General features: G+C 44.3%; 1 protein-coding gene across 7 annotated transcripts in view; it reads left to right on the top strand.

The window, feature by feature from the left end:
* LOC147748470 (dedicator of cytokinesis protein 7-like) overlaps nt 1-22,646 on the top strand; it is a 476,862-nt gene extending 454,216 nt beyond the window's left edge. For all 7 annotated transcript variants that reach the window (XM_086962164.1, XM_086962156.1, XM_086962145.1 and 4 more), the window contains 5 exons: nt 4,856-5,092; nt 6,621-6,764; nt 10,494-10,600; nt 11,975-12,142; nt 17,782-22,646. In XM_086962164.1, the coding sequence (XP_086818290.1) occupies nt 4,856-5,092; nt 6,621-6,764; nt 10,494-10,600; nt 11,975-12,142; nt 17,782-17,824 (699 nt within the window). In that variant the 3' untranslated portion in view covers nt 17,825-22,646. The remainder of the gene's footprint in view (nt 1-4,855; nt 5,093-6,620; nt 6,765-10,493; nt 10,601-11,974; nt 12,143-17,781) is intronic.
* The last annotated feature ends 660 nt before the right edge of the window (nt 22,647-23,306 follow it).

The following is a 23,306-nucleotide window of genomic DNA, read 5'->3' as shown; positions in this document are numbered from 1 at the left end:
GATCCATCTGAAGATCTTGCGGAGCATGCGCAGGGTGTTGAAGCACGAGGATGAGACGGCGAAAGGCAAAGGGCTTAAGATCAGCATGGTGGGCAGTGACTTTGCCACGTTCAAAGCCTTGGTCCATTCCAGTTTTTCACTGTGCGTGCCAAGGGCAATTCAGCGTAGTGACCGGTGAGTCTGGTTGCCTTGCTATGTTCAATGCCTGGGCCAATTCCAACTTTTCATAATGATGACTAAAAGTATGGGACTTGAGGATTAGCCTGTTGCCCGATTAGGCATGTGGCCTTTCCAGTGTCAAAGCCGGGGTGTATTCCATCTTCCCACATTAAGGGCTAAGAGAGGAGAGAACTGGGGTCAGTGCCCAGTGAGGATAGTGGCCTTGTCACTATCAAAGAATAGGCCTCCTTTATCTTCGCCTAACAAAGACTAAAGGTGAATAGTCCGAGACCACCATTGGGCGCTGTCGAGTCCTGCGACCTTACCATGTACAAAGCACGTGCCTAGTCGATATTTCAATAGCAAGGCCTAAAGGTGGGATGGATGGCCTAGAAACCACCATCAGGCTTGGGTAATGTGGCGGTCTTAGCACCTTCATGTCCTGGGTGTGCTCTTGATCTCCGCAATGGTGTCCGAAGAAATGGAAACTGAGATAGCATAATCTTATTTTTCACATATCGGCCTCGAGCTATGAGCATTTTGGAGACATTATAGGTGCTGATGAGACTGGGGACAATGACCTTTATATGTTTGAGGTTCATTCTACTTCCCTTAAGCTCACCGATGTGGTGAAGCGGTCAGAGTTGCCTTCTCTAGCGTTCTTCAAGGTACTATGACCAGATGATCCAAGAACCAGGATATTTCACAAACATTGAGGTAGGACTACACTTCGACCGTCAGGCACGGAATGCATTAGTTGACAATGGTCTCCAAAATAGAAAACAAAGTAGGTGAGGCAGTAAATGACACTAAATGCAACTTTTACACCCGCCTCACCTAGATTGCTTTCTGCTGTAGACTGTTTACTTTTTGTGCACTGAAACGCATGAAAACGAGCCTCCCTCTATGTTCAATCGATCCGCTCAAACAGAGACATATAGATGTACTAAAGTTTCTCAAATGGGCCGGGTCAGATGGGTAAAAAAAATCAATTTATTTAGCCCCGACTAATTCAGACGCCGGCTCGCCCTGCTAAGGGGAGCCAATGGTCAGCGTTGAAGCTTTCGCATGGGGTACTGTTTCAAGGAGAGGCGCCAGAAGCTGTTTGGAGGCCCGGCCTTGGTCCGGGGCCTGCTCTGTTTCTCAGAGGGAGGCCCCGCGTCGTGCTCGGGCGCCAGCTTCCCGCCCGGCCGCGGCCTTTTACTGTATATGGAGACGTGGATACTCCCGGTGGGTGGGTCCGCCCTGCTGCAGGAATGCTTCCCGTGTCCGCCCCTCTGACTGGTTTATAAGGACACGCAGTTATTATAAACAGAGCCGGTGCCGTTTTAAAATCTGCCTTCTCGGCCCCAACGCCTGGTCTTATAAGGATTGCCACAATACGGTGCAAAGAGCGCGCCCAGCAGAGGCGCAGCTGTCAGCAGTGTATCAGGTGCAGTGGCACCGGGCACAGGGGGCGTGATATGGGGCCCACTACACAGCAAACGCCTTTTTTCGTACTGTCGAACCATGGGGTTGTGCCATTTTCCTTAATCACATTAGGGCCACGTCACATTTATTGTCACTGGAGCTCACTGCACCATCTTTGCTCTGGTCACTCGCAGGAGGCAGAGGTGTGTCTGACCAATGACCCTTCTATTCACCAGGACTGCAAAGCCTTGAAAAACATAACATTTTGACCACCTTTTACTATTGCTCACGTTGTGCTGCTCTGGTTTGCTTTTCGGAGGCCGAAGACATCATTCCAGTCATGAGTTAAAACCATGTGTGTTTAGGGTGGTAAAGGGGTAAGCCACTGGGGCAGGGATGCAAGTAAAAAAATCAAATGTTCGCCTGCTCATACGCAAATTGCTGAAATAGCAAAGACTCATGCGCAAAACCACCAGACTGTGACGTCAAAGCCACAAGTCGCTTGGCCAAGTCAACCAAAAGTAAAGTCGGAAATGTCTTTTGCACTTTGCACCATATATGCAATTTATAAGAGTAAGTGGGCATGAAAGGGACAGCCCTCATTACCAATCACTATGATGCGTCCATTAGAGAGTAGGCGAGCCCACAAGTTAATAGCCAATGATCTGACTCGGCTCTTAGAGCCCCTGCACGAGCCTAGCCTTGAAAATGTTTATTATGTAAATCACATTAACAAACCACGTAAATATGACACCCTCTCTTTAAAAATTCAAAACATCGTATTTTTTTTAACATGTGGAAGCTTTGACATTAAAACGGCTCATGATTGCAGTGAGAAGTACTTATTAAAAGTTAATGTAAACCCGGTACGTGGTCTTGATTATTTATAATAGAGCACATGAAACATAATAGGTTTTGTACTGCTGGTAATCTGAACTCGTATATTTGAAAGGTCCTTCCTAAACGATAAAGAGGAAAAGGGAGTTTTAGTGAGGTAAAAAATTGCCTAATATTACACAATTTAAGCGGAGATTCCGCAGTTTATCCAGGTCTAGGTTTGACTGTGTAAGGCTGGGTATATATCTGCCTTTCCTTGTGTGGGTGGTTGGTCTTATCTCTTTGCACACTTTCTGTAGTTTTTATATAGCTTGAACTTGACATCACGGTATTGAAGAACTTTACTTGAGGGCCATTTACATTTTGCACAAGGTCACATGCATTGGTTATAGGCAAGGGCAGATTACGTGATGTGCCGAGACTCACGGGATGTCCGTGCTTTCCGACCAATGATGCCACACTGCCTCCTCAAAGGAGAGGGGATTGGGTTTACAAAGTGGAACCCGTCCATGAGGGACCGCTTCCACTTCCGGAATGTGGGCTCAGCCCTAGGTGGAGGGAGGCGCTGCATTCTATCTCGGTGCCATTCACAGTTTGCCTACTTTGTTTTAATTACGTCAGGGGCTGCAATTAAAACGAAATAAAAGACAGCCGTTGTGCTGTCTCGTGCAAGCCATAACCCCAGCCTTCGCAACTGCTCGCAAGTAGAAATAAGCTGAATGCCTTCCCAATGATGTGCGCGGCAGAAGGTTTGCAACCTGTAGAGGCACGAGGGCTTTGCGCACCCCTTCAACCGCAAAAGGAGCAGCTCGGCACATCGCAGTACACAAATGTGTTTAACCTGGCTCTTTCGTACACGGCAGACCCTTCGTGTTATTCTTGCAAGTGGTGTGGGTGCAAAGATTTTTTCAATCCTATCAAATGTGTATAAAATACTGTACTTCAGCATGAAAATCGGTTCTTTGGTGACACTTTAAGTTCGCAGACTGTTAACAGTAGACAAATACTGGTAACAAAAAATGGTATACTCTGTAAATAAGAAAGTTGATGTTCTTTCCTGCGAAATGCACACTTGCACAGAAATGTCTGCGTTCGTTTTCGGCACGGAATTAGGACTCATAAGAAAGTAGCGTGAATAAGACTGGCTTGGCTGGGTTCTGCTAACGAGAGCATTATCTTCCTAAGGGGAGAAACAAAGGAAACCGGGAAACGTTGTTGAAGGGTGAAAATTGTGAACTGCACAACCCTCATTATTTCTAGACTCAGCGCTGTGTTCATTTCGTCAGCCTACCTCTTTGTTCCTCCTTTTGTATGTCTCCAAGCCTCTGACACACGTTCATGCTTTATTCTTTTAATCCTTTTCCTCGCCCTCCCTCTCCCATTGTCCTCCTCCTTTCACCCATCTCCACTTCATTTATCTCCTCTCATTCTTTCCCCTTCATTCCTTTCTTAGCTCCTACCACTCTTCTAAAGCCTTCTCATCTTTCCTTTACCCTGCTTCACTCCCTTCTCCTTCTGTTGCCTCTCTGTTGCCTAGTTCTCTAACCCTCTTGTAACCCTTTGGATTTCTCCCTTTGCTCCCTTTTTTCTCGTTGGCTCCTTCTGTCGTTTCCTCTCCTTTCCATGCTTTTCTTCTCGGCTTCTTTCTCTCGCTCCTGCTTTCCATTCTCACTCTACACTTACTCCCGCTCTTCCATAACCTTTGTCTTTTCGTCCTCTGCACCGTATCCCTCTCTGCCATTTCTCTTATCCCTTCCCTCATTTTACTACTCTCCGCCCCCTTTCTTTCTCATTAGTCTCTTTTCATACTTCTGCCTCTATCTCTCTTGCCCACTCTTCCTCTCCCGCATTTCACTCTCCCTTTCTATTCACTCTTCCCCACTTCCCCAGCCTTCTCCCGGCCCTCCCTTCTCTACCTTTCAGTTTTTTCTCCCCTTTGTAACCCTTTCTGTCTGCACTCCTCCCCCTCTCTCATTCCCCCTCCTTTTCATTCCCACCCTTCCTGTCTTTCTTCTTTGTGCCCCATTATTTGTGCCCTGGGACAGGTATGCTCAGACGTGGGTTCCGTGCTCTCCATGCCACTGGAGTCAAGCTATCCTGGCTGATGAGGGCTGAAAGCCCGAAACCGGTCCTAGGATGCTTGTTTCCAGTCCAGGGAGGACCTGGCCTGGCAGTTCCGGCTGGACTGTTCCCATTGGGCACAGGGTCAAGACTGATTTGCATATGGCTGGCTCCAAACTGGAATGGCATGGTGAGCAAAAAACGATAGATTTAGGCCCAGATCTCTGTACTGGGGTGAATTTATGACATTGTTCTGCATTCTGTCCATCAATTGTTCCTTTTTTCATTATTTGTTGTCTTCTCCACTGCTCCACTGCTCTTGCCACTTCTCTCCCATCCCCAACTCGTCACCTCAACTTCTCTCTCCACTTTCGTCCTCTGACCTCAGGCTTACATCCAGATCACCTACGTGGAGCCCTACTTCGACACCTACGAGCTGAAGGACCGCATCACGTACTTCGACAAGAACTACAACCTACGGAACTTCATGTTCTGCACGCCCTTCACCCTGGATGGGCGCGCGCACGGCGACCTGCACGAGCAGTACAAGCGCAAGACCATCCTCACCACCTCGCATGCCTTCCCATACATCAAGACTCGGATCAACGTGGTGCACAAGGAGGAGGTACAGGCCCGGGGGGAGGAGGGCGGGGAATGGGTCAGTGGGAGTCCCCCAACGCCTTACACATCACAACCAACGTGTGCGAGGACGACGTGGTTACAGGGTCCACAGGGCAGGGTCCACGGGCCCAGGGCTATGGTGACAGACATCCCAGATTTCCACAGACAGTCAAGGTTTTCATAGAACTGTTGAGACGTCCTGACTCTTTCCCTACTTTTCAATAAATGTCCCAATTTTGGGGGCAAAAATACAGATTTGTAGTTTTGTAAATGTGTGTGTGTGTATGTATAAATATATACACATATACATACATACATATATATACGTACACATTTACATGGCTACGCAAAAACCGAGACAGGCCAGACTTAAAAGAATCACAAAAAATGTTGGTCCTACTTTTATATCTGATCTCTACCAGTTTTTGATTCACAAATTCTGGTCACCCCACCCAGGCCTCAGGGGAGGAGGAGCATTTTTAGGACTGCGAGAGAGGTCTGGTGTGACTCCTCAGCTTCTACGTCAGATCCTCGCTGTAAAACAAAAGGGAAGGTGCGGGACCTGAGAGTAGGCGCTCAGGCTCCAATGGCGGAGGGTATAAAGTAGAGTCAGTGGATCCTTTTATAGAAGGAACCAGATCAGCCTGATGTACTAGCAGGTGCTACCGGCCTGGAGATCCCAAGGGAAGGAAGGTGCATACGTAGTCGTGGTGGAAAGAAGGGCTCCAACTGCCAGTATGTAGTCTATTTGTTCAAGGGAGGAGGTGGCATACAGGGGAGGGCAGGGGCATAAGCACAGGGCGAGGGCCCCAGGGAAGACGGGGAGGGGGGATGCATGGACTGACACAGGGTATGGGGAATCCACTCCAGCACCCCCCACACCAAGACCAGGTCAAGGTGGTCCACAAGAAACTTCGGGGCCCAGAGGCAGGACCCCATGGGAGAAGGGCATACAAAGGATTGAAAGAGGGACCAGAGGGGAACCCTCAAATTCCTACATGAAAACAGAATCAACACACTAGGCTTTGAGGAGGGACTAGAGCTGGGACGCAGTGGTCCCAAGCACTGAACCAGGGGCATGGGGAGAAGACAGGCTTGCAGGGGACCAAAGAGCAACCTGGAGTTAAATCACCCCAGTCCTTCAAGATCGTGATCAAGGTAGTGTCCTGAGAAAAGGACTTGCCTTCCCCTCCATTGATTGTTCGAGAAGCTTTTACACTGCCTGTCATGTTCCTCCCACATCGGAGGTCTATGTGCCATCATGCTCTCAGATTCACCCTGTCTCCCTCCAGGGTTCCTTCTGCTCCCATAATCCTCATCTCTCCTTCCATGGTTTCTGGTACTCCCAGAATTCCCCTCAAGAGAATCATGCCAAAGACCCTTGTGCTCCAGTGTCATCTGCTGTCCCTCAGGTTTTCTTTTGTTCCCAGAATCCTTTGTTTGTCCAATGGTTCCTGGTGTTCTGAAATTCTCCTCTCTGCCTCCAGAAGTCCCGGTGTTCCCAGAAGCCTAATTTCTTTCTTCATTTGCAGATCATTCTGATCCCAATTGAGGTAGCCATTGAAGATATGCAGAAAAAGACGCAAGAGCTGGCATTCGCCACACATCAGGACCCGGCTGATGCCAAGATGCTGCAGATGGTGCTGCAGGGCTCTGTAGGCACCACAGTGAACCAGGTATTGTCACCGAAGAATTCAAAAGGTGGATGGGAGTCATTCTAGCCAGAGTTCATTTGACACAACCACTGTCCTGATCGTTCTCTCCTGACCGAACAAGACTCGCTTCTGAAAATCTCCATATATCCTGGGCTTCTGGAATTATGCAGCAGGAGAGGGCCAAATTATGCGGCAGGTTGAGTAAATTATGCAACAAGAAAAGGCAAATTATGCGGCACCTTTTGTAATACTATTATTTCATCATTTTCTTACTAGGCAACACTCGCTGGGCATTGGTTGCACCTCATTAGTACCATTCAGCACCCAAATATAGCAATAAGCAACAACCAATCCAGCTTTGCAAAGGACCTTCCACTCCATGACAACTCGTGTAGTTGCATTTTTAGTAGCGTTTGAACTGTTTGAGCAAGAAACAATTTTGCTTGTTAAAATGTGCAAAGTATATGGCAGATGATGGGTTATGTGGCAAATGAGGCAAATCTATAATTATGCAAAAATCGATGCAAACGCACAATCACATAATTCCGGTGGCCTTGTATGTAGCCCAAGTTTTTGCATTACAAACTTATTGATTCACATGCTACGCATTATTCTGTCATTTAGTGGTTTTGTCTGGAAAACAGGTTGGGATAAAAGAAACTTTATTTTGGGCGTTGTAAAAAAATCTGATTTTTAATTGGGACAGGTGACTGCCCTCTTCAAGGAGTGACCACAACCCTTTTTAAGGTAACCCCTTAAAGTCCCTAAATTAACATGAGCTCAACCCCCTCGTAAATATGGCATAGAGCAGACAAGCTTAACTCAGGATAATTTGAAAAGTATTTATGGAGTACAAAAACAGTAATAAAGTGAAAGGTCAACACACAAATCTTGAAGCAAATAAGAAAAATGGACTAAAATGTAATAAACAAAATGACAAAATTTCAATACGTGGAATGGGATATGTGAAATTTTGAAAAGGTTTAAGTAGGAATAGCATCAAGAAGCATAAAGCGCCAATGATCCTCAATGGTCTTGGTAGACCAAGACCTAGGCGCAATTTGACACTGCCCTCAATGGAATGTGTGTTGGATTCACCAACCAGGTTCGTCCTGGTTAAAAATTGTACCTTCTGACTTTAGTCCTTCAAGTCACAATCCACCACAGGAGTACATGTCTGACTCCCCAGTACCACAGCATACGCACTTGGAGACTCACAGTGTGTCAGACAGAGGCAAAACAGCATGGTCCAGTCCAGTTGTCGCTGGGTAGTTGCAGGAAAATGCCTCTTGTAGCTTGTTGTGTGTGTCCTGGATACAAGAGGGAGAACAGGTTTCATCCTTTAGCACTCTTCTCAGGCAGACAGCAGGTTCAGCCCTCTTCTGATCTTCCACAGGTCCAGTAGTGGTTTTTGAAGTAGGTGCTTGAAGATGCCACATTTATGACTGGCACAAGTTAGTGGGTGGAAATGAGTTGTGAATTTTTAAGATGACGGAAGCCTTCCACCACACTAAAACATGGTCTCTGTTGCTAAATGTGTGTGTGGGGGTTGTACTATGGTAACCCTGGTGTACTTCCACATCTAACACTGACTGTACTCACAATAAACCCAGAGACTGAATCCTGGTAGAACAAAGCAGGGCTTTCTGGCAGCCAGATTGTAAATATCCACAAATTGTTTTGGCATCCTGTTGTTCTGCCTTTTCAAGTGCACCCCTAATGTTGTATGTAAAAATCCAGTGTCAGAAGTCTTGTGGAACAAAGCACATCCATCAGCAAGCAAACAATGGAAACACAGGTATTGTTTTGGCATCCTGTTTCTCGCCGTTTCAAGTGTGCTCCAAGTGTTATATTTAAAAACCCAGCAGATGCGTCAGATAAGAATTGACACTCTAGCAGGATTTGACACTGTAAATTCAAAAAGAGGCTCATTGTGATTGGAGCCTGCCTTGCTGGGGGGGACAAAGGAAGGGCTGTGCCCAGGCGTCAGCTAACATTTGCCTGTGACAGCAGACCTATGATATTAATCCATGTCTTGGACCCATCCCCACTGGCCATCTTGTCAAGGGAGCAACAACACCTCCCCAGACTCAGGCCTTTTTTTCCTGACCGGGGAACAGTATTCACACCTCTGCAAATGCAATTTACTGGCTGGCAGAAATGAGAGGACAAATGCAAATGTAATCTTCCGGAATTCCAGGTAGGGATAACGTAACTTTCTAAAAGTTAATATGTACTAAAAAAAGACTTAATTGAATCGGATTTTTAATAACTTGAAAATAGGTGTTTAATTATTTTTCTTGCTAGTTACATTTTCAAATTACAGTATTATTATTTTTAATATATACTCTGGTTTTCTACATAGGAGAGCTAGGCCTACCAAAGTAAAAACAAATGCTTTTGGGGCCATGGCACTGTAAGGATGTTGAAAAACAATGGTTAAGGAGGGTCAAGGGGACTATATTTATAGACCATCCAAACTCAATACCCCTAATCAAGCTACAACGAACACAAAGAGTTGGAGGGTCTGTTAACCAACAGAGCTGAGTCTATACGGTCCTGTTTAGGAGACCACACTTTTGGATTGCACTAAACCAGACCAAGTGGTCACATGACACAAGTATATGATAGGATATCTATCATATACTTGTGTCATGTGACCACTTGGTGTGGTTTAGTGCAATCCAAAAGTGTGGTCTCCTAAACAGGACCGTATAGACTCAGCTCTGTTGGTTAACAGACCCTCCAACTCTTTGTGTTCGTTGTTACTGTAAGGATGTTTTCACATTATATTTCTACATGTCCTACGTTTAACTACCATAAAACCTGCCTTGTGAGTGCCAAGGCATAGGGGTGATTTATTGATATTTAAAAGGGATTTTTTAACCTTTCAAAAGAGTTCATTATGACTGGTCAAATAGCAGTTTTTGCACTTCCACAGTCATTCTACACTGGTAGGCCCAAAGCCATGTTTGCACCACCACTGTAGTGGATAGCACAATAGGTGTTGCAGTCCACTATTGACATTTAATTTACAAGCCCTGGGTACTTTGTAACCATATACTAAGGGTTTATGCATACGTTTAATATACTATTATGAATATGCCAATTTCACTATGTTTAAATGGAGAGCACAGGCACTTTATATGTTGGTAGGGTTAAAGTGCACAGAGTTCTAAAACAGAAAAAATATAGGGTTAGCAAAAGGCAAAGAATCCGAAGTGACCACACAGAAAAGGTGAATTTCCTACAGGCGCCCAACAGAGGCATTGTCAGTCTTGAGCTGCAAACCTATTGTTACTGGTAAGTTACTTGTATCTTCCCTTGGCACCGGCATTAATGAACTATGGTTTCCAAGAGCTGATGCTCATAAGGTGTGGGGGAGGAGAGGACCCAATCATCAAATTATATATGCCATGGATCTTTGGGCACCACCATTTAACAGTTTGGTTTGCAGGTACCAGGAGGGCAAGAGAGTTGTACGATATGAAAGAGTATTGTACTGAGACTTCAGGCCTCTCTGCCACCACATTCTGCCATTTCCTGTTAGGGAGAAACGTATCCCATTGGGGAGATAAATGGTCCCCATTGTGTTATGAGCACCTCCAGCAATTAGGTATGCCCACTGCCATGTCCAGTGGGAATCAGAGGAGACAGCCGGTCAGTCTAGAGCAACCTTTTCAGATGGTGGGACTTGAATCTGAGAAATCTCTAACATTTCCCATTTAACGCCCCCCTTTACTCCATCAGGGACCTCTGGAAGTGGCCCAGGTGTTCCTGGCAGAGATTCCAGATGACGCCAAACTTTTTCGGCATCATAACAAACTGCGGCTCTGCTTCAAGGACTTCACCAAAAGGTAAGTTAGCCATGGGCAGTGCAACTTGGGTTAATGCAAGTACTGTGTAGTGCATGTACTTGGGTAGTGTTGGGGAGGGGGTTACCACATGTGTCTTGGAGGTCGGTTATTGTCTGTTTATCCATATCCTTGGAGTATCAGAGCAGTGAGGCACCTTAGCAGAAGGGTAGAGAATCAGGTAGCAATACAGATGGTTTGAAAGTTGTATAAGGAGGTTCAGGGCATGGCTGTTTGGAGAGTTTGTGAGTAGGTCAGAAATGATGGGAGTAGGGTGGAGAGTTTCGGAGCAAGGCAGCGGGTTTCCTGTAGTGCAGAGAGTTTGACAACAATGTAGTGTGAGAGCAAGGCAGAGATGTTGAGGTCAGTGTAGATGTCATTATTGTCAGACAAAGAGTTTCCTTGCAGTATAGAGATATTGACTGTAAGACAAATAATCTATGCATGATAGAATATGTGATTGCAGTGCAGCATAAAGTGTGTGGTTACAGGATGAAGCATGTAATTGCAGGGTAAAAAGGGTGATTGCAGGGGAAAAAGTGAGATTACAGAGTAAAGAATGTGATTGCAGGACGAAGAGTATGTTTCACGACAAAGAGTATGTTTCACAATATAGTGTGTAGTTGCAGTATAGAGTTTGCCGTATAGAATGTTTGATTACAGCGAAGTGATTGCAGTACAGAGTGTTTAATTGCAATAGAGTGTGTCAAGTATTGAGACTTTGTGTGCAATGTGGAGAGTTTACAGAATAGATTTAGTATGATTTCAGTGGAGAGGGAGTGTGATTGAAGTACAGAGAGATTCAGTGCAGTCCAGAAATTGAGTGTAGGGCACCGAGATTAATTGAGCACACAGTATAATTGCAGGATAAAGGGTGTGATTGCGGGATGTAGAGTGTTATTGTGGAATACAGAGTATGGTTGCACAATAGAGCGTATGATTGCAGGTTAAAGGGTATGATTGCGGGTTAATAGGTATGATTGCGGGTTAATAGGTATGATTGTGGGTTAATAGGTATGATTGCAGGTTAATAGGTATGATTGCAGGTTAATAGGTATGATTTCAGGTTGAAGATTGTGATACAGCATAAATAGCATGATCTCAGGGTAAAGAGTTTGATTGTGGGGCAGAGGGCTTATCTGCGCGTGACCTATTTGATGCCTGTTTAAAAAATAGAATCTCCAGCTAGAGTTTGAAACCAGAGCAGAAACTTTGAGAGCGCTATTGATTGGTGATCAGTCAGAATGGTCGGCTGCTTCGAGAGTAATACATTTTAAGTAAGGTAAATGTTTAAAGTACCTGATGTCTCTTATTTACAAGACTTTTCTTATCGGTTCCAATATAAAGGCAGTACCATAAACATGCTTTGCTTTTTAGGTGTGAGGATGCCTTGCGAAAAAACAAGACCCTGATTGGCTCAGACCAGCGAGAGTATCATCGAGAGATGGAAAGGAACTATCACCGACTTAAGGAGGCTCTGAGCCCATTGATCAACAGGAAAATCCCCCAGTTATATACCCCGCTCATACCTCACACAAGCCACAGGTGAGAAATGTGGTACATCTGCAGCTTTTTGCGGTGAATGTTAAAACGCTTTCCTCATCACTATCACCTTACTAAGGAGGGCCGGTGAAATAAAAGAGCTCACCACTCAGAAGCCATATCTGCGGATATATAGAGACAAAGTAGTAATGAGAAAAAACCCAAGGTTCATACCAAAGGTGGTATTGAAATTCCACGTTAACCAAGCCATCGACATACCAGCTTTTTTTCAACAGCCTAAATCAGAAACAGAGATAGCATTGGTCACACTAGATGTTTGCAAGGCAATTATGTATAAGTTGTAAAGAACAAAAGCCATCAGGAAAGGAGAACAGTTCTTTGTGTCCTTTGCACCCACAAGAAGGCTATTTTCGGTCACAAAGGGAACTGTTGCATGACTGATAGTACAGACAATATAATATTTTCACATGGTAGTGGCAAAAAACCTTACAGAAAGGCAAAAAGCTCATTCAACAAGGACAAAAGGAGCAACGCTCCCATTCCTAGGCAGCGTAACACTAGAAGCCATTTGTGCAGCGAAACATTACTCCGTGGACATTCAGATCAAAAGGAAGACAGAAATGGGGCAAAGAGTTCTGAAACTTTTGTAAACACACACTCTAAAGGACCCAGCCTACCCACAGGAAAAAATACTGTTATGTAATCAATGTACAGTATATGAATTCAGAAAAGATTCACACTACAAAACATAGTGGGTTACTTAATGTCAGGAGTAGTTTTGCAAAACTACTCCTACCGGTAAACCAACCATTTCGATTCTGTCAGTGGTAGTGATGACCTCTCCCTGAAAGTTAAAGCATCAGACACATGTTTCCACAATGAAGCCAAGGCCCAGGATAGCTACCACAAGATCCCATAGTCCAGTGGCCCTCCCAGCAAGACTTGGCGGCGTCAAAATGTGGTCGGGTACAGGCAAATAGTTAATAGATTTGATATCTTTCTGCACAACTCTCCTAGCCATTTATAATCTGCCTAAGCAAAGAGGCTGCTGAGCAGAAACTGTTGATGTCGAGCGGTCTAAATGTTGCTGCAACCAACATAATGAATTTAATCTCTGCAAGAAACTCGGGTCCAAGCCATCAAACTATTGTACCATGATCACCTATCATAGCCCTGTTATTCAATATTGAGCAGCTTAAGCAGTAAAAGTCTGCCTCTTCTGATCACACTGCATCTCAAAAAGGTTTCACTATACCACTGACCCTAGAGGTGGCCTTCTTGCAACTACAAAAGGCCCTCTGTTCTTCTTTTCCTGATACTTATTGGATAAGAGCTCCATGCCCAGTGATTCTCTGGACTTTATGACCCTTCTAATTAAACTTGTTCTAATCTTCCTCAGTCCCAGCACTGTGTTAATTCATGTAGGCGATCCTTGATACATAGATTACAAGAGCCTTTCCTCCGTGAAAGAGCATTGGTTTTCAATGAGTTGGTTTCTTTTCCTGTGATACAGAAAGTTGATGGCCCCATGGTCCCAGATGTCTCTGGGCCTTGAAATGTCAAACATGAAGTTACTAAGCTGCACAAGAGACCCATGCACTGTGTGTCCAGGCCTGTTTGGTTCACCCATACACCCTGCCATCTCTGAGGTGACAAACCAAGTCTCCAAAGATGTTTATGAGCTTCCTCCAGCATCTCTTAAGTTCTCAGAACTTAATTGTGGCTGATCACTACAAGTACGATTAGAGCCCCACACCATTTATGGGATAGGGCAGATGCAGCCCTTCAGAAGCATGTGATAAATTAATGGTTGGTCAAGTCCAAATAGATGGCACCACAGACATGTTTTACTTCTGAAAGAAACTCCTCCACTCAGCTGATCTTCTCAGAAGATCTTATTTTTGGTTTCCCATGAATCAGGACTACTCCACCAACAGCATTCTGGGTAGATATTTTACACACCTCTTATCAGGGTACTGAAACAGACATTCCCTTTATCGGCATTGTCTGTGTATAGTTGGTGATAGACTATTGCAGCCTATCTGAAAGCCAGATGCAAAAATGTTACTTCCTGTATGGGCGGTTCCCCACTTTCTTGACGGATATTTTATGATCGACCACTTTAGGTACTTCCTCTGTGCCTTCCCTCCAGCCGCCTTGTATATCAAGGTCATAGTGGTCCGTTCACCTTTGTATTTCCTGCATGGTACTGCCAGTTCGACCATCTGAGGTCCTGCGCCTCCATCAGAAGGAGGCAACATCTTCAAGTAATCCCCGCAATCCCAGCTTTTTTAATTTTTTGTTTTTCATATATGAATAACTTTTTAAACTTGCGCTCCAGTTCTTCAGTGATGAATGACCACTTTTAATCGGAGCAGTACCCAGTTGAGCAGGGCACGAGGCAGGGATGCCCGCTCTCCCCATTGCTATTTGCGGTAGCAGTTGAACCTCTTGCGGTAAAGATACGGGAAGGGAACTGCTACGGGGCCTGAGGGGAAGAGACGATCAGCAGTATAGATCGTTGTACGCCGACGATATGGTACTATACCTGGAGGATGTTGACGAGGCACTGATGGGGGGCTGGGACTTTACTCACAGGTTTTGGAAACATCTCAGGCCTAAAAGTGAACTGGTCAAAAACATGCCTGTTCCCGTACGGTGAGGAGCGACCCAACCCACCACGAATTGGGAAGTGCGATGGGAACCCTCGTGTCTGAAATACTTGGGGGTCCATATCTACCACAGAGCTGCGGACATGCTGGAGGGCAATATAGGTAGGGGCGTACGAGCCTTGAAGAGTAGCATGACCTTTTGCGCCACCCTCCCGCTGTCGGTGACAGGCCGAATAGCCCTATTAAAAATGGTAGAGCTTCCTCGACCCTTGTACTATTTCAGGACGTTACCAATATGGATACCGAGCTCCATATTTAAATCACTAAAATCGCTAGTGGTAACTTTCCTTTGGGGTGCAGGGCGGCGCAGGGTGGCACAAGCCACGCTAATACGGCCTAAAGCCGAGGGAGGACTGGCAGTCCCGGACTTTGAACTTTACTATTTAGCAGCTCATCTACAGGTGCCGACGCAAGCAATAGCAAGAGAATTTAGAGGCCCAGATAACAGAGAGGCAGGGGTATACCACGCCACGTACTGTCATTTATAGCGTTACAACAAAAACTAGACCTTAAAGTTCTATTAACGGAGGAAAAAACACTTCGGCTGTTCTAGAATCGATCGCAACGCAGGGCGGGAGTCCTATACCCCTATGCACCTGAAATTCCACTGGGAATGGCCACAGCTTTGTCCCATGGCGGCGACTGGTCGCAATTACAGACCTGGGAAGATGTGGGGCTCCAAGTATTAGGAGACCTATACGAAGATGGAGTATTATTACCCTACCGGACGCTGCAGGATAGATTTGACCTCCCTAGGGGAGGATACTTATTGCATGCAGCCTTGACGAGGGCGATGCAGACGCACTGGAAAGAAGGGCTTATGGAGCATAAGACAACAATGGCTTGCCAATACACCATGATGGTCGCCGGGACGTTCAAAGCGGGCACGTGCCTCTATTCCAGAATGCATCATGAAGGACTAGCACCCCTAGAGACACTAAAGGGAAAATGGGAGATAGACATAGGGAAAGAAATCCCTGATGCTGCCTGGACGCAAATAGTGCGCAGGGCCTGGAAGAGTACAAGAAATGCTAGATTCCAGCTCGTGCACTTCTACATAATCCACAGAGCGTACTTGACACCAGGTAAGATCCGTAAATATTTTAAGGTAGAGGAGGCTGCATGCCCTAGATGTGCCCGAACAGGAGTAGAATTAGATCATATGCTCTGGTCATGCCCAATGATGGGACTTTACTGGTAGGAAGTGGGTGCCACACTAAATGAAATTACAGAAAGACAGTTGACGTTTGATATGGCCACTAGCGTGCTGCATTGGTTTCCCCACACATCCAAAAACAAGATGACGAGTACATTTGTGGACATGGGCCTCATATTAGCAAAGTGGGAAATTACTAAGCATTGGAAGGCAACAGTGGGACCTAGCAGCAGGAGATGGAGGGGCGAGTTCATAAAGTGGGCAAACAGTGAAAGTATGCTACGATATCGGCAAGCACGCAGGCTAAACAATGATAAAGCATTGGAAGCAGCAACAGCTTGGGAGACACTAGTGCAGGCATTGCAGGATTCCGAGACACATGATGATTAGGTGGAACCCTCCATAACATAGGACATGACAGGCACATCAAGAAGGACACAACACAGTGACTCCTGAGCATGCTTCAGAGATAGGATTATTACTACCTTATGCGTCGATGACGGGAATTGGGGAGGGGGGAGTGGGGAAACTGTTTTTGAAAGAAGGGAGTTGAGGGTGAACATTTGACGTAGATTTGAGATTTCTTTGAATGCAATGAATATGTGACACTGATACATCGCCATGACCTATGCCATGCAAGAGGAGGGATTTTCAGTTAATTTCTGTTTGCTAATGACTTACTGATAGAAATGTATCTTTAATTGTATTGCACAGAAAATCAATAAACTACGTCTTAAAAAATAAATAAATAAATGAATGACCACTTTCAAATGACAAATTCAAAACTTTTCTAAATATCTGTTTTAATAATCATGCAATTAAATTCAGTAGCCCTCATTCTCGCACATATATAATGCATCCTATGTGTTAGATGTTTTCACCTGTTGAAAATAGTAGCAAATAAAACACACCAAAACTCCCTAGGTAAGCAATTAAATTCAGCATTAGCTACATACTCTGTATAGACTGACACTCATGACTGTTGACATCCATCATGCACTCACACCACAATTAGCTTAGTACAGAATACACCATGAACTGCATGATTCCTGAGCAACCATCCTACCCCAAATAGCCCCGCTACTTTGACTACCTGGATGCTCTGGGTGCTGGTAGGAAATGCTCAATGAGGTCCCGAGATAGGTGCATTTGGCTCTCCTTCAGCCAAAGGGCGGTCTCCAAGAGAACAAATCCCCCAACTTACTTTGTGGACAATCTTGGGTCCTTCATGAAACTTTTGACTGAACCAGACAGCCAAAGTGGCACTGAGAAGACCTATTAAGTGGTAGTAGATGCAAATAAAAGCAGACAGGGAAGTTATTTCTTCTCCAACGAGGCCATCGAGATTAATCTGAAGTCATCAGCTATAGGAATTCTAAACATAATGTTTTCCAATCTCAGGGCTAGCTGAGCCCTTAGCCCAGTCCATGCTCTCCTCAAAAATAACTTTCCTAATCAGTATCAGTTCTCTTACGTCCTGCATATTTTAGAAACAAACATAATTTTGCCTTTGTTCTCTTATGTTGACCCGTTGTTGGGGGCTCGGTGACTCTGATACTCTTAGCCACCCTCTCCTATTCTCCACACCCACCCACCACTTTCTCACCAGTAAGAATATTACAGTGGTGGGCTTCTTACATGAGAGAGTTGGTCAGGGCGCATGGGGTCCGGAGTACCGACCCGCTTACTACATGTACATGAAATGTGTAGAGCAGCAAGAAACTTTTTCCAGTCTCGCCACAAGATGCTAAAGTACCCACTGGCTGTGTATACCAGAGCACCTTGCATTTTGAGTAACGTGGTCACAGAAATATCTTTTTATCCTTTCTCTCCCATCTCTTTCGTTTCCACAGAAATTCCCTGAACCGCTCAAGCCTACGTAAGATTGACGGCTGATGAAGGAATACTACTATCCCAGGATATGAAGGACCCGCCGTTCGGCCATGGAGGAATTAACCACTAGATTGAAAAGCTTCCTGCAGCGACAGCCTTTCAGGGGTTCCATGCCCCGTCCTTCACAAACACTAAGCAATACCAAGGTGCCTTCCTATGTCTCGCACTATTTTGGATCAATGCTGTAAAGCCTGTCTCCTAAACAGGCCTTCCAAGTGCTGGAACCTTTCTCTTCTGCTGCGGGCATCCTTTGGTTCTCTGCCTCAGCTCTCTGGGCTCTAGCCTGACTGTGGAACTTCTTCTAAACCCTGCTGAAAGTATTAATGTGGGGCATTAAAATTGGACTGGGAAACTGGGGCATCAGTTTCTCATGTTTTGCACGGTTCCCCTTCAGTGCACCTTGTTTACGGCAGTGTCCAGAAGGACCAACTGCTTTGCCGACCTGCCTTCCTTTTTTTATATTTTAATTTAATTTTAAAAGTGTGTGGCCTAATTCTGAAGGCTTCCTGTCCTAAATTTACTCTATGTATATGTGCTTTAATTTCAGCTTTATATGGGACACCATGAGCACAACGGTTGAAATTCTATCTCTTGTTGTCTCTTTTCTCTTTCCCTGCTAGTTTTTCTTCTACTAAACTTTTTGTGGCCACATCAGTCAACCTCTGTTCTCCATTCCCCACAACTATATAGGAAAAACAGATTGGGATGTTATTTTATTTTATACTGACATTGAGAATCTCCTGTAAATTTCGAGAGACATGGTGTGTTTTGTAACGTAAATAAGCACTGACAGGATCTTTTGCGGTTACTAATATTGAAGGCGTCAAGGGGTGAGATTTCATGAATTGTCATCTCTCATGGACTTTAAGGTAATGGATGTTGATAGGTTCCTCTGGGGGTGCATGCAATGTCACAGCCGACTTGTCAATTCTGAAAGGATGCCTGGTGGAGAAGAAGCATCATTTTAGGCCAAATCCAGGCTGATGAGATCTCGGAGTAACGCCTGGGCAGTGTAGTAGCGGTCATCTGTTTCCCATATGAGCAGTGAGCATCCTCATATCTGTGGTTTCAGAGATGTCGTCTCAATCTGCTTTTCCGTGAACATTATGGACAATGTCACTGATCCAGAATTATTTCTTGGTGGCACAAAGGCATTAACTTGCAGTCGGCAAGAAAGCTGTCTCAGGATTAGCTCCCTTATCGTTGCCACCAGCAAAATCGCCCGTCCCTTACCCGAGCTGCCTTCGACGCACACAACTATAAGCATTTTACACTAAAGGGTTTTGAGTGGAAGGGGACCGAAGGAAAGAGAAAAGGTATTAGATTTTTTCTCAAACGCAGACCTGCCCTACTCAACCAAAAAAAAAAAACAACGATTTGGCAACGGTTTTTAGAAGTCTGGGAGATGTATTTTGATGAACACTCTCTTCTTTTAATCATAAAAAAACTTTTTTTCGTAGAATTACTAAATAGTTATGCTGAAGGAAAACGGTGGTGTCCAGCTCTTTTTTTCTTCTGCAAACCCCTATGGTTTTACTGGGAGGTTGTGTGCCTTTTGAAAAGGACCACCCACTCCTCGTGTCAAAAATAAGATTAAAAACAATTCTCCCGTATCTGGTGTGAAAGTTCTGCATATGGGCTTGATAATCTCTTAGCACCTTGAAAATCTCTCTCAAAAGATATATTTAAATCAGTAGTATGGCCCAAATAAAAATCTATCTCTTATTTAACCTCATGAAAGTAGGGTTAAGACTACTACTATGATGAGTAGCAAGTTCAGGAAAATATATTTTGGTTTGTGTTATGTATCATTGAAAGTAGTTTTATCTAGAGAGGGTTAATGCCTCTGGCAGCCATGTTAAGCATATGTCTAGGAGGGTCGCGTTTTTAGGATAGCCACATGAAATTAATTTGCATTCAATGAATCTGAATGCAGTTCATTTACTTAGTAATTAGCTGTCTTAAAAATATGGTAGAGATCCAACCCTCTGGATCAGAGTTTAACACTCCTGCCTTTGGATATCCCACCTTTTCCGCCTCTGGACTTCTCCTTCTTACCCATCAGCCCCTGCAGTGCTTCCCACTTTTGGCAGTAAATGCTAAAAGTGGGAAAGGACATCCGCTTAGGTCTTTTGAGGCGTCCCATATTAACCAAATAACTGCTGCCAAATAGTTTGTTGCTTCTGGGAATATAAATGGAAAGTAAAACATAATTAAGTAGTTGGCCAATATGGAAGTAAGGTACCTCAAAGATCATTGTAATTGGGGGCCAAGATAGTTTGTGAAGCTGAAGTGGGAGCCAGTATTGCTTTAATGAAAAGGGGGGGTTGTCAGAATTAAAAGGGTACCCCTTTTGATATCGCTTTTATTTTAATGTACCCTTCCTATTTTCATGTAGCTGTTTAAAGAGGAGTGCGTCACAATAAAATGCCCCTTTATTAATCTTTCCCTTAAAAGGGGACCAGGGCAGAATTCAGCTCCAAAAATGGGATGTGGCCATAAGGCCTTTCTTTTTAAAACCAAGAACATTTGTGAAAAATAGAAAAGTATTGAACCAAAATCAGGGTTGCCGATGAACGGATTTTTACCTTGAGCACCTCAGATTCAACAGATGTTTTACCTTGAGCACCTCAGATGCAAGGTCTACTGTCTGGCACAAGGGATAAGGAAATGGAATTTTATGGTTCATTGTTTTACGCCCATCCGAAAACTGGGCAATGAGTTTTAGCAGATGCCTCCAAAAATCTGATATGGAGCAAGGTGTTAATGCTCCTCCCATTCAGACATTTCCCGAAACATATGAAAGCTTGTCAGCGCTGTACGAAAAAGTCACTAGAAAGGAAAAATGTGTATCCCCAGTAGGATGCAGTAATGGAGGAAAATGTGTAAAGGGGGAAGCAATTGTGTCCCTTGTTCATTCGCTATAAAAAAGCACTAGAGAGAGCACTACACTTTGAAAGAGGTATAGCATATTTATTTTAAAATCTGCATAAATTCAATGTGAAAAATATGAAGAATGTATGATAGGTAGTGATAAAAAAGAAAGAAAATGTACAATATCTTTTAGCTGAGAATTTAGATTTTGCTACTGAAGGTAAGAGTTAAGTTGCAAAATTTGCCTGAACTCCAGTAGCCGAGGGATGGAAACTTAGAGTGAGTGTTTTGTGGTGTTGCCGGATCCAAAATGGCCTCCCTGGTGGCTCTCCTGCTTGTTATAGCCGCCTACCCAGTGAAGGTGCTATGACGATTTACATTTTGTCCAGCTTCAACAGAAGGCCTAGAGTTTCTTGGGTCGTTCAATGCCTGCTGCTTGAATACGCCCCCTGCTTGTACTATTTAATTAATTAGCTTGTTCTATTTAATTAATTAGCTTGTTCTATTTAATTAATTAGCAAGGGATGCAAGTTGCAGGAAGATCATGCTCACCCTCAGTATCTAGAGTGGGAATGTTGTTCAACAACTTACATGATCTAACAAAATTGTTGTACGGTGTTTAGATGCCAGAAAAATAATTTTCTAGGAATGTTGTAGGTATTAAACTGGCAGGAAAATCAGATTCCCGCTCCAGAAAGTCAGTTAGTGACTTTCTGTCTTAGAAGAATTTATTGACTCTAGTTGGTATGCACTGTTGGTCGGGAACAGAAATTTCTCATGAAACAGTTTTTATATTGTATTTTCCAGGAGAAAATTAACACAGACCATTTTTATAGGGCTGAAAAGGTTGAAATGCCTTCATGCAATCACAAGACTTGTTAAACAAACAAAAACGAAAACTGTATCACCTAGTTTCTCTTATTTGCTGCAACCCATTTATTGGGAACAAATAAGCAGAGGTGAAAGATAAAAACATATGGAATGTTTCCTAATGTAGCTTATGGATTAAAATTGAAACCATATACCTTATTTGGAGGGGTTGCAGCCTATGTTTACTCCGGATCGGGGTGCATTGTGATGCTTGGCATTCGCATACTGCTCTGATTGCACATCATTTTATTCAGCCACGAAATTGATACGTAGATACTACTAAGCATGTGTGCGCCAAGAAAAATGCCTTGAACTGTGATTTTCTTCCATAACACCCCAGTTTGGCTGCTTCCCTTCAAGACTACAGGACCAAAGGCTTATATACCTGATTCCTAAGCATAGCTGTATATTTAACCCCTTTCCTCTACACCTCTGATACCACTTATTGCCCCAGGCAGATTTCTGGAGTGTCTCTTTCAGTGTATGTGAGCCTGTCTTGCAATCCCAGCATGCACTGCACTAAATGCGTTTCCTGCTCTTAGGCTAGGTTGAGTATTGGATGATTAGACTGGAGCTGTTGCCATTCGTAGTTGCTTCAACTTTGACTGCAGTGTCTCAGGGTGTTGCTTGAAGGGCTCAAAATTGGAGTTCTGGTTGGTGCCCATCAAGTGTGCCTTTGTGTACGCCCATCTCCACAATTGATGCCATTTTGCCTTATTTCAAGCATCATTGTACATCGAACACTACCCAAACCCTTTTCTAAAACCTGCACCAAAAATCTAAATAAATGAAGCTGCCTACATGAAGGAGGGCATATTGGGGGGCAGGTGCCCCCCATAACCTGTGCCCAATCTACTTTGTACAGTATTGTGCATTTTTCTGATATCCGATTGTTCTTCTGCTGTTTTTTGTTTGCAATTGTTTTTTATTTGGGGTGGGGGGTGATGGAGTTTTGCGCAGCACCCCTTACATTTTTCTGAGGGTGTCACAGCATCTTCCTGGTGGGACTCTGAAAGTCTACTGTAAAATAACCTATTGTGCTATTTATGGAGCAATAAACCTCTTTTTGGATACTTTCAAACCTTCTGATTCTGTTTTTTTTATTAATGAGTGAAAGTGCTGGTGGGGGCAGGATCTAATGTTCATGTAAACTGTTTACCTATTGCTGCATTGGGTGAGAGGCTGTCAGTTTTGAGATTTTATGCAGGCCTTCGAATTATGATATATGTGTGACATCCTGTCCCTTTCTCTTCTTCTCTTGGTTCTTAGGAAGGGTCTAAGTGGGACTTAGTTTGTATAGAGGGGGCTGTGTGCATTCCAGGTAGCAGTAAGAAACCTCCTCACGGGTACAGGAAGCAAAGGGGAATGCAGGCAAATCACATTTCCCCATTGCCAAATTAATGCTTCCCCATTGTACTGTATCATAGTGCTTACTACATTACTGTTATGATCTGCACAGCACCTACATCTTAAACACGCTTTAAATAGCAGTGTGAGCTTATCCTAGCGCAATGTAAATGTATTTTAGGATATTGTGGGATTAAATGCTGAACAGGCTTGTGGTGGTTCTGCAGGATGCTCTCGCATGTGCTCAACCATCTGAGGTATATCTGATAGAGACTACTAGCCGCAGATTCCTTCACGTAGAATTATCCCCAGGCGTGAGACTGGATCCGGAAACTTTTTGCCACAGCATCCTGCGCGCTTGGGAGCAGGGGGGGGGGGCTGGGGGGGGGAGTGG

This window comes from Lissotriton vulgaris, chromosome 1_1 (assembly GCF_964263255.1).
Source record: "Lissotriton vulgaris chromosome 1_1, aLisVul1.2, whole genome shotgun sequence".
Classification (NCBI taxonomy): Eukaryota; Metazoa; Chordata; class Amphibia; order Caudata; family Salamandridae; genus Lissotriton; species Lissotriton vulgaris.
The sequence above is the reverse complement of the archived record's forward strand: the minus strand, read 5'-3'. Positions and strand labels throughout refer to the sequence as shown.